Raw genomic sequence first — 16033 nt, forward strand, 5'->3', positions numbered from 1 at the left:
TGATTTGGGAATAAATAATTTGGTTTTCTTTTTTGCGCAGGCTTTCTATTGTTAAAAATAGTTTTTCTTTTTGAATTATGATGTTCAAATTTTTAACTAGATCCTTTAAGCGCTTCAGGTTAGATCGGTCAGCTTCGTCGATTTGCAGCAAGGGATTTCAATAGTTCAGTCATATACCGGTCTTCCAAAATCTTTTTATACAGAAATTCTACTTCACGAAAACATGTAAAAACTAGTTAAATAGTTTCATATAGGATTGGATATTATGGATCACCACGGAATCCCTCGATGTAGGTGCGCAGGAAGTGTGCGGGCTGACAAGATTTGGCACCATACTTTCATAACTCAACGCTAAAAAATTATATATTGAAAGCTAGCATTAGATATGCTGTAACTGCTTTTTGTGTTCTAAAGGTTAAAGAAGTTAAAAAACAAGGAGTAAAAGACTACAAAGGAGAAAGAAAGGAAAAAAAGAATGTGCGCCCAACGTGGGGCTCGAACCCACGACCCTGAGATTAAGAGTCTCATGCTCTACCGACTGAGCTAGCCGGGCACTCGTGAATATGACTGTTACTTATAATATATTTATATTCAAGCTTTTAAATATGTAGTGACTACTTCTGGTTTTCATGAAAATGAATAACAAGAATTAACGAGTACCAACGAAAAGTAATATTAATAAATAACCGTATCGATTAACAAAAAAGACGACGCTGTAATTAATTTTATTTGATTGTTTTCTATGAGCTACGGGGAAAAGATCATTTAAAATTTATTTGAGATTCTGACACAAGCTACAACAAATCCCTTCTATTAAATTAGAGATTTTAGCTTATGAGAAAAAGAAATTTTTTTAAACACTTTTTATTCTCAGTCGGACTCAATCATAAATAAAAACTAATATTGGGTTCCCTGTGTTAATGGCTTACACGTTGGGTTCCCTGTGGTACATTTTTCATTCTTCAAAGCTAATTTGTTATTTTGAGGGTTGATTTTTTTAGAAGTTTTAAATTTTGATTAAAAAATACAATTGAATTTGAGAAGCTATGATGGAAAAAAGCATAAGCATAAAAAGAATTTTTATTTCACTAACATCTAATTATATCAGTTAACAACCATTTTTTTGCACCAACCGTTTTTATCCCTTCTTTTTGATATTCATGTATTCTTTTTCAGTTATCACGAGTTAATTTTTGATTCATTAATTTGTCGCGTCATTTTCAATTTCCGAAAATTGCAAAATTAAAGGTTTCACGAATGGGTGCGCGTTGTGACTGGCTAGTGTCGTTCAGCTGGGTGCATGCTATTATCAATGAGCCAAAACTTAGTCAAAAATTAAACGGACGCACGTAAAGTATCGAGAAGAGAGAGGGTGTAAATAAAGCATTTGTGTAAAATGAACCTAGCAAATAATCCATCCTCTAGGGAATTATGGGAAACTTTTGGTTCCTACTCGACGCTCCATGACTTTACCTTCAAGAAATCTTCCAAGATTCGGAGAGTATTGTGGATATTATTGATGCTTGGAGCAGGAGCCTTTCTTGCTAATCAAATTTACCATGACGTTCTCAAAGTGTTGTCTTATGAAGTTCGCCTCAAATATCGATCAGAAACGAGAGAGTCACTGGACTTTCCCGCCGTCAGCATATGCAATAACAGCATGTTTAGAAGAAGCCGAATCAACGGTACATTCGAACAACGGTATTTTGGACCTACTTGACCATATCAAGAAAAGAGAGTGGCCTAGACTTCAAAGTGGTTTGAACTATTCCCTAGACTTGGAAGTCGCTGCTCTCCAGTATGGTCACAATCTGACAGAAATGATGTACAATGGAAAATGTGAATGGCCGGAGAATAGCCTCACATGCAGTGAGGAGAAGTTTTTTGAGCAGAGGGTGAGAACAATCGCTTTTAGCTAATGCTTATAGGTGAGGGTTTGACAGTATTGGCGTTGTCCCCTCCTTTGACCGCTGCGCTTTTTACAACACAAGGCTCTTGACCATATATGGTATTATTGATACCAGGTTCTTGACCGTATAAGATAATATTACGAGACGAGGGTCTTGACCATATATGGTATTATTGATACCAGGTTCTTGACCGTATAAGATAATATTACGAGACAAGGCTCCTGACCATATATGGTACTATTGATTCAAAGTTCTTGAAGATAATATCACGAGACAAGGGTCTTGACCATATATGGTCCTTCTAGTTCGTAGCCAATCTTGCGGTAGTAGTTACGTGTCCCTACACCTGTAAAATTGAAAATAGTTGAAAAATTTGACAAAAACAAAAGGACATCCACGGGTGTATCACACTGGCAAAAAAACTTATAATCAAACAACCAATGTGAATCTTTGACCCATTCTGGGAGTAGCTAGAGAGGGACATATGGGAAGGGATGATCTTTCACGTTAGGAAAAAAGTGGGAGGTAGAAAATGGAAAGTAGGAAGTGAGATGTGGAAATTGGGAAATGGGAAGTGACTCCCCGTGGGAAAACTTGGATACGGTTTTATTTACCTTCTAGTTGCTTAGTGAACTAAAAATAACAGCAGAATTCACTCTAAGGTCATGTCAGTTACCTGATATAACAGCAATTTTAATCGAACCATGTTCTTCTCGTGCTATTCTTTCTGCTTCTTCCATAAGTAGCATACCAAAACCCTTAGACAAGCAAATAAATAGTAACCATGGTCATAGGTAAGATGTATAGCTCACGGAGGAGGAAGACAACGAGACGGTAGAAGCAGAGGAGATGTAAAAGAAGGAGAAAGCAGTGGAGGAGGAGATCAAAAGAGTAGATAAAATGGCAATCAGAGTAACTGCCATGTTCATCAAACTCACCTGATGTTGGAATTTGCTGGGATCCCTCGCGCTGACGGGAACGACACTTCCATAGCTAGCGATAGGTTAAAGAAGAAACTACTCGAAGGACTCAATAAAACTAAAAATACATATCGATTTGATTTCCTTTTACTTTGAAATAACAAACAAAATCTATACCAACTACCTAAAGAACAATCCAACTAACCGACCACACCACCCGTCCCCACTCGCCCACCACCCACCCACCACCCACCCCACCCAACAAACAAACAAATAAACCATGAAACCAAAAAACCGACTGACCACTATCAACCAAATAACCACCCGACCTACAAAGCAAACAACAGCCCACCACCCACCACATCCAACCAAACACCCCACCCCATCCACCAAACCAACCAACCCACAAATAAACCCTGAAACCTAAAACCTAACCGACCGACCACTATCAACCTAACAACCAAATGACCAACCAACCTACCCACCAACAAACAAACCAAGAAACCAAAAAAACCGACTGACCACTATCAACTTAACATGCAAATGACCAACCAACCTACCAACCAACAAATAAACCATGAAACCAAAAAAACCGACTGACCACTATCAACCTAACATGCAAATGACCAACCAACCTACCCACCAACAAACAAACCATGAAACCAAAAAACCGACTTATCACTATTAACCTAACAACCAAATGGCCAACCAACCTACGAATCAACCTGTCGACCACCCAACTCACCCGACCCCACTCGCACCCAATTAACCAGCCAACACATACTGTAAACCATGAAACTAAATTCAACAGGCCAACTAACCACCATCAACCAAATAAACGATCAAGCGAACAAACAAACAAGCAAAAACAGGAAGAGGAATTTTACCAACAAAATTTCTCAATAACAAATGAATGAATAAGTTCGTATCAAAGAAAAGGATACACATGCAGCTCTCTGACAATAGAACAGCGGTCCTTCAGTTCAGGTCTGAAAGATTCCTCGGAGCATTTGCGGAGTCGAAGAAGACCAACCAGGATATCTTGAATGAAAAGAAGAAAAGGAAAATAATGATACATAAGCGTCTACATCTTGGTTTAGGACTCTTGTTCACAGAGAAGGTGCTGTCTGGTGTAGCTTTACAAACAGTTGCTGCATGGCATGCACTTAGACTTGTAGAGGGAAGCGAATGAATGCTTTCACAGGATTGTTTCATTCACGAATAATTCCTTTTCTAAGAAAGCGAATAACTTGCATTGTGGTCTAGCTTTAATACAAACATCTTTTTTGTTCACCATGTCTTGTATATTGTTGCTTTTACTAAATCAAGACCACAAGTTTCCACCTCGCTTATAAAAGCTCAGAAAATCCCTCTAGAGCTTTCTTTGGAGCATACCTTGGTCTGGATCTTCGTACGAGAGAAAAGTTTCCCAGCCATTGTTTGCAACATAATCTCGACGAATAAGCTCAATCTAAGGGGAAAAAGATTCTAATGATCCACAGGTAAACAATAGTAAAAGTATCTCTGCCCGCTCTATTGCAGTTGGTATCACGTACCTCGTATGGTCGAACTTTGTGGTGTATCTCTTGAATACCAACTTCTCTCGTTCGCACGTCTCGACACTATGCATGAATAATTAAGATTGCTTAATACTAAACTGAGTTTTATACACAACCGCAAAGACCATGCTGACAACTATGAAAATAGCCACAACAGCAATTACAACAACAACAAAAACGACTACAATATTAAAACAGCTAGAACTGCGATGACAGCAGCAACATTAACAGCAATGACCACAACAGCAGCAAAGGTAATGGCACAATAAACACGAAATTCATCAGTGATTCAGTCATCGCCTCATTTAGTATTTTTTTATACTTCCCAGCATTCCTGGCGGCATATTAACTTACCTGGGTACCTAAATCTTTCATTCTGGCTAGTGCCAGTTCCCTTAGGTTACCATGTTCTACGCCTGAACTCACTAGTGGCATGGGGATGTCTCTGGAAGATGAACGAAGATGGGCTTCAACAGTGAGAAAAAACACATATCATGTTCTGTGGCCTCGATATTTGGATTTTTGACTTCACGTCAATCAAAATCACACAATTGTAATTAAATGGACAGAGGTCAAAACATGAGAAAATGTGTGCCAATCTGGAATTTTCTGGGTAGCAGAAACACCTATAGGTTTCTTAACTGAGAAGACAAACTCGTAAAAAAGCCAAAGAATTTTTGCTTACCTTTGCACTCGATAGACTCTAGTCCATGGAGGAACGAGAGCAAGGATTCGAGCTACCAGATCTATTAAGGTGTTGGGAGGGTAGCTCTTGTACCGGCCTGTTTTCCAAAGCTCATATAGTCCTGAAATTAATGATAAAACAAAACAAAGTAACCTTATTAGTGACAATGGTCAAGAAGATAACCTGTTGTGGCATTCTGGGATGCAATAATGGTTTGAACAATCACTGGCGGTGGCCATATTGAATGACAAGTACAAGTTCTGCCATCCAACATGGTGGCTCATGCAAACCTCTAGGATAGAAGCAATCAGGATTTAATTGTTTACAAAGAAAGTTATTACAGTTTCTAGCAAAAAGAAAGGAATGTAACAACTTGATTCTTGCTGTGAGAGAATGCTATTTTTCAGTCTTGAAAAGAACAAAGAATTTGACATAAAATGTTTTTCCAGTGAAGACCTACCAGTGCCACGAATCACAAGTGTTGGATAAATCTTCAAACCATCTGCACGAAAAGCTGGATTCTCAAAAAATTCCTGAAAAGAGTCAAACCAGATCTTACTTCACAGGGTCAGCAAGTTTTTCACACATTGTATGTTTTCCATGTTTGATGCTTCTATAGGGAAAAGGGGTGCAAGTGTTGTCCTGAATGACAAACTAGTAGATGAAGTGCAGGGGGGTCCCTACAGTGTAACCTTCTTCCCATTGACAATTTATTTGTATGGTGCAATAGTTTTAATGAGAGACAAGGAAGATTGTTTTGTTATGCTTAGTTACATACATCCCTGGTACGGTCAACAGAGACATACAAAAATTACGATCTTTTTCCACAGAACTTCTCTCTTTTACATGAATAGACCTCGGATAGCCATATCGGCATCAACAACTCAATATCAGAAAGCATGGTCCTGGGCAAATTTGACAATCAATTTTAATAATCAAGTAAAAGGAGTTATTGATAATAAGATTTAGTATTTAGCATGTTCTGTTTGTTTTTGTGCCATTTTTCTTCTGCCCTCCATTTTTTATATTCATATTTATTACCACGCAGATCTATTGACCACTCTTAAAACTCCAGTGAATGTGGGCTTAGCCTCGAATCCAGGAGTAGCTAGTTTTGTTAATCTAATTTCTGCTTTTGTTTACCGAACTCAGAAGTGAGGCTAAGCCTGCATACCCTAGAGATTTGAGAGTCATCAATTCTTTCAAGGGGATGTACAATCAGATACTGTGGCTCGTAACTTACGATAAACTGATCAATATCTCTCTCTAAACCAACGTTAGGTAAATCTGGCATCATGTGTGCAACTACCTGTCAAATATCACATTAAAGGAATTAGTAAAACGAAGTCCTACAATGTTTGAAACCTAGAATATCAACCTAATTCTCATACTTACTTTAAAACCAGCATCTTTTGAAAATTGAAAAGACTCGCAGACAGCTCTGACTGTGTGCCCCCTGACAAACAGACGAAGAAACCAATCACAATTTGCAAACATCAAACCTGAATGATATCTTTACTGTAGGTATATTTAGTGTAACAGTTAAACCATAAAAACGTGCTGAAGTGCACGCAGACACAAACGTTTCTCTTGGTTGGTTTCTGTATCATTTCTTGTCAAAATGATAGGCTTTTGATCAACCACAACATGATAATGCTAGTCTGCAAAGATTCTTGGATTCTAAGCTACATGTACAGTACAAACAAAATGACTGACTCGTTCAAGGAGAGGGCAAGAGGGAGGGACGCAAACAACAGCACCAACCTGTTTGTATCTCTTGCTACATCCTCATATACACTTTGAACACCAATTTCAAGCCTTGTACAACCATACGACAACATAGAACTGTAAATATATTAAGATATCAAAAACTGTTAGTAAGTTTACGTCATAGCAGTTAACTTGTACTGTACATAAACTGTCAACCATGCAAATTGTATAGTACTGGCACAGGAGCCCACAAAAGATAAAAATGAAAGTTGAGAAAAAAATTGAAGAAAGATAGCCTTTTTGTTTTGTTTAAGTCAGAAGTAATTGTATTTCTGGTATGAACAATTAACTATTTTCCTTATTACAAGTAGATACCATCCATGAGCATGTACAGTGTACAATACCTAAGATGTTTCTTGAGGCAGTAATCAGGTCTTGTTTCAATAGTTATTCCAATACATTTAGTTTTACTTCTCTCAGAGTACCTAAAAATAAAAAAAATTCATTTTTTAACTGACTGTCTGCATCCGTATAACTTGTGACAACCATTACAGAAAGATGGTCCAAACTTGGTTCAACAGGCCAAATACCACTACCAAAAATGCTTGGCGAATTTTCTTTCTTATTTATGTATTCCCTCATGAGAATAGGCTGGAAAACAATATTGGTGCTAATTAACTGAACAAAAGAAAGTGTGCAAGGGAATCTGTAGTGGTAGTAAAGGATGCCATAATGCAAGTGTCCTACTGTTTCCATAGTAACATGGTTCATGCCATGAATAACAGCTTCTTCATCTTTGCTTTTGGTTTGATCAGGTGCTGTTGCCATGGAAACATGGTAGTCATGTCATGGGCTTACTGTTGGTACTGAGAGTTGTTACCATAGTAACATACTGGTAGTAAATAATGCCATGCAATGCCTTATAAGAGCTTCCTAATATTAGTAATAGGAGGTACAAAAAGATATAACTAGCTAAAAACTAGTGTGAGCTGCGTCGGTGTTTCTAATGAAACAGTAATGATGAAAAGGTAAATTATACACCGTGAAAAGATGAAACAACTTACTGACGTTTCGGACGCTAGTCCTTCGTCGGAGTAAAAGAGAAAGAAGTGGTAGAAAGGAGTGTATATATGATAGAATAAGACAAAAGAAACCAATGAGAGCAAGGTAGGCAAGGAAACAAAAACAAACAATCAAAAGACAAAAGAAAAGGTTAGTTGAAAATAAAGCGTTCATTAATCCCGTTGGGACTAAGAGTGCCCAATAGGTGAATAAGCCGCATTTCTTTGGTCTTGCGACAATCATTGTTGCCGTTAAGCAAAGAAAGACCGAAAACAATGAAGTCAGAAAGAGAATGGTTAGCTAGATTAAAATGGCGGGAAACTGGTTTGGTGGGATCGTTATTGCGAATATCATAAAGATGATTGCAAATGCGATCACCAAGACGGCGGCCAGTCTCGCCCACATACAAAAGATTACAGCGGGTACATTTAATACAATATACAACATTAGAAGTGGTACAAACAAAATGGTCAGTGATTTTAACAGTTGATTTAGGACCGACAACAGAAGTGTGAGAGACTATGTGAGGACAAGTATAACAACGTTTACGAGAACAGCGAAAAGTACCAGGTTCTTTGTTAGAGGGAAGAACTCCCTTGACCAAGAAAGAACGGAGATTACGATCACGTTTATAGGAAAAGAGAGGGCGGTTGTTGAAAATAGCAGAAGTGCCAGTATCAGAGTCAAGCACAGAAAAGTTGCGGTTAACAATGGGTTTAATAGGAGGTACAGTATTGTACATGTAACATGGTTTACCTCAGGGAGTTAGTCTAGACTAATAAGGTCTTGTACATCATTGAGTTAGTTCTAATACATATACTTACTTGACAGCTTCATCTACATTGTTGCTAGAGTGTCCTGACAAAGCATCATGCAGATTCCTGATGAAATAGTCTCTGTAGCTTTCATCCAGACACATAAATGTTCCACCCATCACAATGAATTCAACCTTTTGAAGCAAAGAAAACAATAAAAAAATCAACATTTCTGAATTGGACAAACTTTATACAATACACATTAAAAGTGAAAAGCTAGTAAAGTCTTAACACCATTTTAAAATCTGGTGATTCAAAATTTTATTTATGCTCAATTAAATTATAATAATATCAACACAATAAATAAAGCAACTGAAATGGATATTTTCCCTACAGAGCTTGAAATTGTAAATGGTTACAAATGTGATAAAAAATTTTGTCCTGAAATCAAAGTTTCACACCAAATCCCCACCCCCCACCCTCGAGCTCACAGGTATCCCATTAATTTGATAGCCACCAAAATCAACTGTTTGGTGATAAAATGTCTAGACCAGCTGATATCTTGCTGGCAATTATGTTATTTTCAATCATGCTTTCTAAAACTGGTTTACCTTGTCTACACTGTGTCCTAGTTGCTTGAGCTAAAGAAAAACAAACAGAAAATGAGATGCAAAATAATACTACTATTTTGCAAGTGCAGAAGTAATTATTAGTTGTATACAGTATTTCCAGAAAATATCAACACCTCCTGTAGAATGGGGGCAATTTTTTTCTTAAGGGGTGAGGATGGGGTGGGGGGGGGGGGGGGGGGCCCTGAAATTTCAGTCAAATAAACAACATCTTCTTCTACTGAGGGAGTCCAATGGTTACTTTTCTTACGTCATACAGTAGTATACAAATATATAATGGTCATAAAGGAGACCACCTGTATATGTATAGTACATGCATATATTATAAAGGCCAATTAATTGCTTTCTCAATGGCTAAATGAGGAAACAATGGTTACTCTTCTTATGTCATACAGTACACCTTTTGCTGTTCATTAAGAGAAAATGTACATTCATTTGTGCCAATAGTTGTATCAATAACGTGTAATGTACTTTCATCAACACCACAAGTAACATCATTAGCGCGGATCAACTTTCAATAACGATATTTGAATATGCGTGTACATTCATAGGCATCAATGGACAATCAATAGCGCGTTTGTACATTCATATGCGCGGATTGTATTTTCTTGTGCGCGAAATTCAACTTCAATAACACCAAATGACAAACAATTGCATTTATGGACAATCATTTACCCAAAAGTGAAAATTCATTAGTGCTATTAGCATAATCATTGACAATCTATAATGCGTTTGGACAATCATGAGGGTCAATGTTATATTCTATAGCGTGGTTCGACAAACATTTGCATGATTCGAATGAACAATAAGAGAAATAAAACAATCATTAGCGATTTTTGTTTATCACTTTAAAACGTATAAAAAAACTCAGGTAACTGCCTCCATAATAGCGGCTGCGTAGGAGAATAGCAGTTAGCTCACTTAAAGCAGCAATCAAAGCCGACCTCAGCCGTCCAGAGATCCAACAACATACGAACGATCGGGCTGAGGCAAGACGACAAGGGATTGCTCTAGGTCACTATAGAACGCAGTTGCTAATGGAAGGGCTCCAGAGAAATGTGGCAACTATCACTATCGCTAAATGTGGTCAGTGATTCAGTTATATGCAAACGTATTTGCCACGATGTATAAATGGCGAAGAAATTAAAGGCTAAAATAGATAAAAAATCGCTAATGATTGTTTTATTTCTCTTATTGTTCATTCGAACCATGCAAATGTTTGTCGAACCACGCTATAGAATATAACATTGACCCTCATGATTGTCCAAACGCATTATAGATTGTCAATGATTATGCTAATAGCACTAATGAATTTTCACTTTTGGGTAAATGATTGTCCATAAATGCAATTGTTTGTCATTTGGTGTTATTGAAGTTGAATTTCGCGCACAAGAAAATACAATCCGCGCATATGAATGTACAAACGCGCTATTGATTGTCCATTGATGCCTATGAATGTACACGCATATTCAAATATCGTTATTGAAAGTTGATCCGCGCTAATGATGTTACTTGTGGTGTTGATGAAAGTACATTACACGTTATTGATACAACTATTGGCACAAATGAATGTACATTTTCTCTTAATGAACAGCAAAAGGTGTAGTATACAAATATAAGGATGTACCAGTTCCAGATTGTCTAGTTTGCAGAAACGAGCATTTGTTCTATTATTGTATAGATTGTAGTATGCATTACCTGATCAACTCGATGTTTGGTCTGGAGGAATGGATTATACCTTGCCCTAATTGCTCTCATTGATGTTGGCTGTGTAGAAAAAAAAATCTCAATACTTGACCTAAAATGTTTGTATTTAGCAAATTCCATTTATCAATGACTTGAGCCCCCTTCACAGTTCCCTGTGTGATCTTGAAAGGCATGACTATGCCTGTATATCAACGTGAGGATGGCAGTGACCTTGCAATGATAGAGACCTTTTTTAACACTTTGGACAATTATTATTCACGTTTCTATCATTGCAAAATCACCTCCATTATTGCTTTGATGCAAGTCACAGCATTGTAAAACGAGAACTGTAACTGCATTGTTTACCTCATATCCTGTATATGACTGTGTAGAATATTCGAAATCTGAGTCTGGCCCACCTGGGCAATATCTATAAAAAACAAAACACATAAAAGGGATAAATACCTTAATAGTATTGATAATTAGTATTTCTTGTAGTTAATTAATTTTCTGATTTACAAAGTTTTACAAAGTGTAATCTACTGTATCCTTGTTTCCCATTATTCATCTTTACTTACACACATATATTTCCAGTCATGTTGATATGTGGACATCTGTGAGGTTTACACATGACAGCAACAACTGCAATCTATGGAGAATAATAAAATAAAATAAAATATTAGTAGTAATTACCCTGGTACCAATTTGTTGACAGATTAGTGGTCTCATAACCAGGTCAGGTGGACATAAATCATATACACAGGACTTTGTGGTAAACTATGTAATTTGTATCTTTACCCCAGATGCAGTTCTGACTGGTTTTGCTTTTAGCTTTGGTAATAAAACCTGAAAGACACAGGAAAAAAAACATAATTATCCAAAGATCAAGTTAATGCTCCAGTGCACAGAAACAAGGAGAAATAATGAAACAATGGTAGGTAGTGTTTTTCACTTTGATAATGGTGAGGTACAGAGTAGAAAACGTTGGACAACATACACATTAAAAATAATACTTTAGGGTTTGATAGTTTCCATAGTCATAAATGAGGGAAGGTATTTCAATCTGTAAACCATAGGGTCAGTGGGTTCGATGATAGACAACCTAGAGGCTTTGCACCATTTTGTGATGGCAGCCATGACTGTAGGTACGACAACAGTATTTTTTCTTTGTGAAATTGAATTCTTACTCATGTAAACAGATTAGACCTGATTCAATTGTTTCTATGAACCTCCTGTTAAGGCTGCCATCACATCCTGGTGCAAAGTGTCTAGTGATGGACACACATACTCCTATTACTCCTTGATCTTTTGTAACAAGTACCTTAGTAAAACCTACCTTTCGATAAGCCTGTGGAACAGCTGCTATAATATCTACTAATCTTGGTTGACTTGCCAAGCCATATTTACTTGCTGCTTCACCTTTTACTCTGTTTTCAGATATGTAAAGCAATGAGATTAATGGTTGTGGGGTACTTTGCAATGTACTTAATCATCATCCTCGCTTAATTATGCAACAACAAAAACAAGGGTAGTGTAGTTGTAATACACTTGTCTCTTCTAGCACTTCTGGGGTCTCAGGTTTGATTCCTGTTCAATAATAATTAATTGTCATCTGTGCTAATTGATTAATTGATTAATACTGGTAATCAATGATTAGTTGGTAAATAGAAAATGAGTGGCTTTATATAGATTAGTAGTCGATGTAAGTCAATGATAATCAATGATAGTCAATAGTAATTGATGATTATCAATATAATGAAAAACTTTCCTTTTTTGTAACTATCAATTAAAACATCAATTACCAATATTACCAATATTAATAGATATTAATTAATTTGATCAATTAATATTGATTTATTGATTACCAATATTTATTATTTCTAGAGCAAAAGAACCCTTTTGAAAGCAGTTACCACTGTTTTCATTGCTACACTCTGATTGAGAAAACAGTTGCGACAGGAAAATAGGGCAATACACTGCCGTAAATCAGAGAATATAAAGGTACCAAACAATTTAATTGATTGCTGGTAGTCTGTAGCCCGATTTCCATGTCGTAATTGCTGTCTTGATCAGCTCGTAGCAGTAAAAACAGTGGCAAACTTTTAAAATTACAATGTCTGCTTCCATCGAGTCTAGTGTTAATACTAACTTGTTTAGGTTAACATTCTCTCCCTTCTCGTGTGCATTGATAAGCTGTTTGACGATTTCTGATACTGTCATCACCATCAGCTCGGCTCTGGAAGCCTGAATCTCTCCTGGTATAAAAGGTACAACACAAACATCACCTCAATGAGATTTTTACATAAGCTTAACCAAACTTTCGTCAACTTGTTCATTGAAAACCCACACAAATATAATAACTGTTGGGGTTGATCTAGGTCATTTGTAATCTAATCTTACCTTTCTTTCTGTTCTTCACCATTTTTATGGCGATAAGAGTATTATTTCAATATTTTTATTCAAGAAGAAACAGTCACATGTTGTTCTTTCGAATACAAAATGGCTGCCACGAAGAATCCGCTGATAAATGACACAGGTAGCCCATAACCTTGTACAGTAGTATGCAGTTAGAATGTAAAATCAACAAAGGACCCCCATCCCCAAGAATGTGGACAAATTACGACACAATTTTTAGTGGTAAGTTTATTGAAGAGAAAAATTTCTCTGGGTTTATTTCATAATTTCACCTGCCTGGACCATGCACGACCCTGTAAATCCCACAGTAAGATCAGTAGCCAGATCCAAGGGACCGTGATAATGAGGAACTAGTCCTTCATGATGGTCTCTTGCCACATATCTTATTGCGCCTTATTGTCCTGGGTTACAACCCCTCCCCCCACTCCCCTCAGTATCACGTCCATAGCAACTGTCTACTATTAGGATTCTATTTGAATTCCCTTCTCATGAACCATTTTGTCATTGATTTTTAATTGTTTTGACCCCAAGATAAAAATTTAGAGCAAGATTTCTATAGACAAACATCACATATCGAACATCCGCTTGCTTGAGACAAGGTTTACAACATTGTGAAGTGGCCAGAAGACCGTTAACGTGCCCTCGCGACAGTTCGTTAACAATGGTGGTTATACAGCGTCTTCCTCGACGACCTCTCGCAAACTCCTGGTTTGTCGTGAGCTCATTCTCCTATGGCTAAGCATGTGTATCATCGTTCCTAGTGAGTTTTGAGTATTGGATCCCTGTCTCCTTGCGGAACGCGCCTGACAGTTAAACAGAAAGTTGATTGTTTGTCTTAGAGCCTTGCGGTACTTGGGCATGCGCCAAGCGTAGATGAATGGATCCACAAGGAACTTCAAGAATAGAAAATTATCAACAACAAGAGCCACATTTCGATAAGCCAACATTTGAGATTCTGTGCGCAGCTTTATGGAAAAAAGCCTAAGATACCAAATCACAGTGACAGGCAGACTTGTTATCAATAAACAGCCAATGAGCAAAAGGTTTACCATCAGAACCTTTCTGCTACCGGCTACCGAATTAGGGTCACGATGAACGCGCGATTCCTCTTGGCCTTGGATTTTGCTGGCAGTCATCAGTCGACGAAACTTGCCTCTTTGCCTTGTGTATGAAATTTGTAAGCAAACATAAGCAGCTATCAGGACAACAGTTATTCCAGTCATGTTCAAAAATACTTCAAGTTTCTGGAAAAGGTTGACAGGAATCCCCATGATATACGACAATGCAAATAAAATAGAATACGCTAGGACTAGAACGACAGCAAAACTTACAGACCTAATAGTAATGAGAGTTCTCTGTTTGTAAGGGAAAGAAATAGCTATGAGTTGTGTGCAGGATAAAGTTAAGACTATCAAATACGAAGCATTCATGGTGATTACAGAAAACACCGTGCCTACTTCAGCTAGTCTGTGATAAGCACTCCGAGATATGGATTTGAAATACAAGGAGAAGTAGATACTCGCATAGAGTGGATCTATTATTAACCCATTCAAAAAGTCCGCTAAGGCTAATGCAGCAATCAAAACAGTGACAGGCTTTCTGAAGTAAGGCTTGGAGTTCTTGTATATGGTCCAGAGAAGGAGACCATTTGCGCAGGTCGTAGTGAAAGCCAGTAAAGAGAGATAAAGTCCCGCAGATAGAAGCAAGCTGTAATACAACTGTACCAAAGATTTTGAAGCTAATTCTCTTGTGGCAGACATATTTATCGATTTTTCGGAAAGGTTAAGAGTCGTCATCTTTTTCTTTGAAGTATCGGATTCAATTGCAATCTTGAAAATTCTCCTTCAGCGTCTTTCACTCAGAATTGTTATTCAGCAACGGCTTTGTAAACGAGATCCCTTTCCAACTCAACTGAACTGCTTTGAAAGCAAGAAATAGTGAGCCCAGATTGAAGAGCAGTCGAAAACCAGACAAAATAACTTGATTTTCCAAAATACAGAAAGTCTTTTAGCTTGACAAGCCCTTCAGGTTTAACTGTTTTTTTTTTCTCCGCTCTCTCTCTCTCTCCTGGATGTTTTTGACACTATTTCTCTATTTCTAATTTTGTACTAATTTGTACATTTTCGCTGTTTGATTTAGCTTACTCGTTATTAACCAGACAGGAAACATTTAAGAAAGAAAGTGAAGCAAAAATAAACACTCTTATTATCAAAATACGGACCTTGGAGCGTGCCTATTATCTCTCCTTCACCTTGATACTGTTACCTATTGATGTCTATATTTGAACAGAAGCGCCTACTTTGTATCTGATCAAAGAAAACTGTCTTTTATATTTACCTTTCGTCGATTCATTATTTCATTCAGTTCTGTTTCATCGAATCAATTGTTTTTTACAATACTTTAAGTGCACTGCATTGCATATTATTTATGATGGACGTTTCGACTTTTACTCTCATTTTTGCGGTCCTTGGGGTTCTAGCTATCGCGCATGCGTGCGCATCGCGCGCGGCCTTACCGAACTCCCTGGCCATAGACCAATTCTGAATTGATAGACAGGATGCACTGTGGTCTAGCTTTGGTACAAACAACACCATATAACGCATGATGAACAAAAAATGTTTGTACCGAAGCTAGACAACAATGCACCATGTACGCTATCTCAGAAGAGGTCTATGGTCGATGGTATGCCAACAGTTTCGATA

The 16033-nt window shown here is 37.4% G+C and overlaps 2 protein-coding genes and 1 non-coding gene across 3 annotated transcripts; all 3 read right to left on the bottom strand.

The window, feature by feature from the left end:
* Positions 1-480: 480 nt before the first annotated feature.
* Trnak-cuu (transfer RNA lysine (anticodon CUU)) lies at positions 481-553 on the bottom strand. The gene has a single exon. It is a non-coding gene; the product is annotated as a tRNA-Lys (tRNA).
* Positions 554-1062: 509 nt separating this feature from the next.
* Positions 1063-13424, bottom strand: LOC116305636 (elongator complex protein 3). Its single transcript, XM_031715587.2, has 22 exons — positions 13317-13424; positions 13066-13171; positions 12253-12343; positions 11715-11762; positions 11495-11565; positions 11283-11346; positions 10929-10997; positions 9213-9242; positions 8671-8795; positions 7189-7269; positions 6839-6919; positions 6470-6530; positions 6318-6383; positions 5535-5607; positions 5075-5195; positions 4744-4834; positions 4387-4452; positions 4226-4301; positions 3775-3871; positions 2849-2903; positions 2587-2668; positions 1063-2256 (listed from the first exon to the last, which is right to left on the bottom strand). The coding sequence occupies exons 1-22, from the start codon at positions 13336-13338 to the stop codon at positions 2177-2179; spliced, it is 1656 nt and encodes a 551-aa protein (XP_031571447.2). The 5' UTR covers positions 13339-13424; the 3' UTR covers positions 1063-2176.
* A 139-nt stretch (positions 13425-13563) lies between these two features.
* LOC116305635 (uncharacterized) lies at positions 13564-15476 on the bottom strand. Its single transcript, XM_031715586.2, has one exon. The coding sequence runs from the start codon at positions 15125-15127 to the stop codon at positions 14000-14002; it is 1128 nt and encodes a 375-aa protein (XP_031571446.2). The 5' UTR covers positions 15128-15476; the 3' UTR covers positions 13564-13999.
* Positions 15477-16033: the final 557 nt, after the last annotated feature.

Source organism: Actinia tenebrosa, unplaced genomic scaffold, assembly GCF_029948245.1.
Source record: "Actinia tenebrosa isolate PJP-AT-01 unplaced genomic scaffold, QUT_ActTen_1.0 PGA_scaffold1__47_contigs__length_23844297, whole genome shotgun sequence".
NCBI lineage: Eukaryota > Metazoa > Cnidaria > Anthozoa > Actiniaria > Actiniidae > Actinia > Actinia tenebrosa.

Coding starts and splice junctions, on each gene's coding strand:
- LOC116305636 (XM_031715587.2), bottom strand. CDS start 13,338: ATGGTGAAGAACAGAAAGAAAG. Junction 6,531..6,838: donor GTAGCAAGAGATACAAACAG/GTTGGTGCTGTT, acceptor TCTGTTTGTCAG/GGGGCACACAGTCAGAGCTG. Junction 5,608..6,317: donor GAGATATTGATCAGTTTATC/GTAAGTTACGAG, acceptor GACTCTTTTCAG/GAATTTTTTGAGAATCCAGC.
- LOC116305635 (XM_031715586.2), bottom strand. CDS start 15,127: ATGACGACTCTTAACCTTTCCGAAAAATCGATAAATATGTCTGCCACA.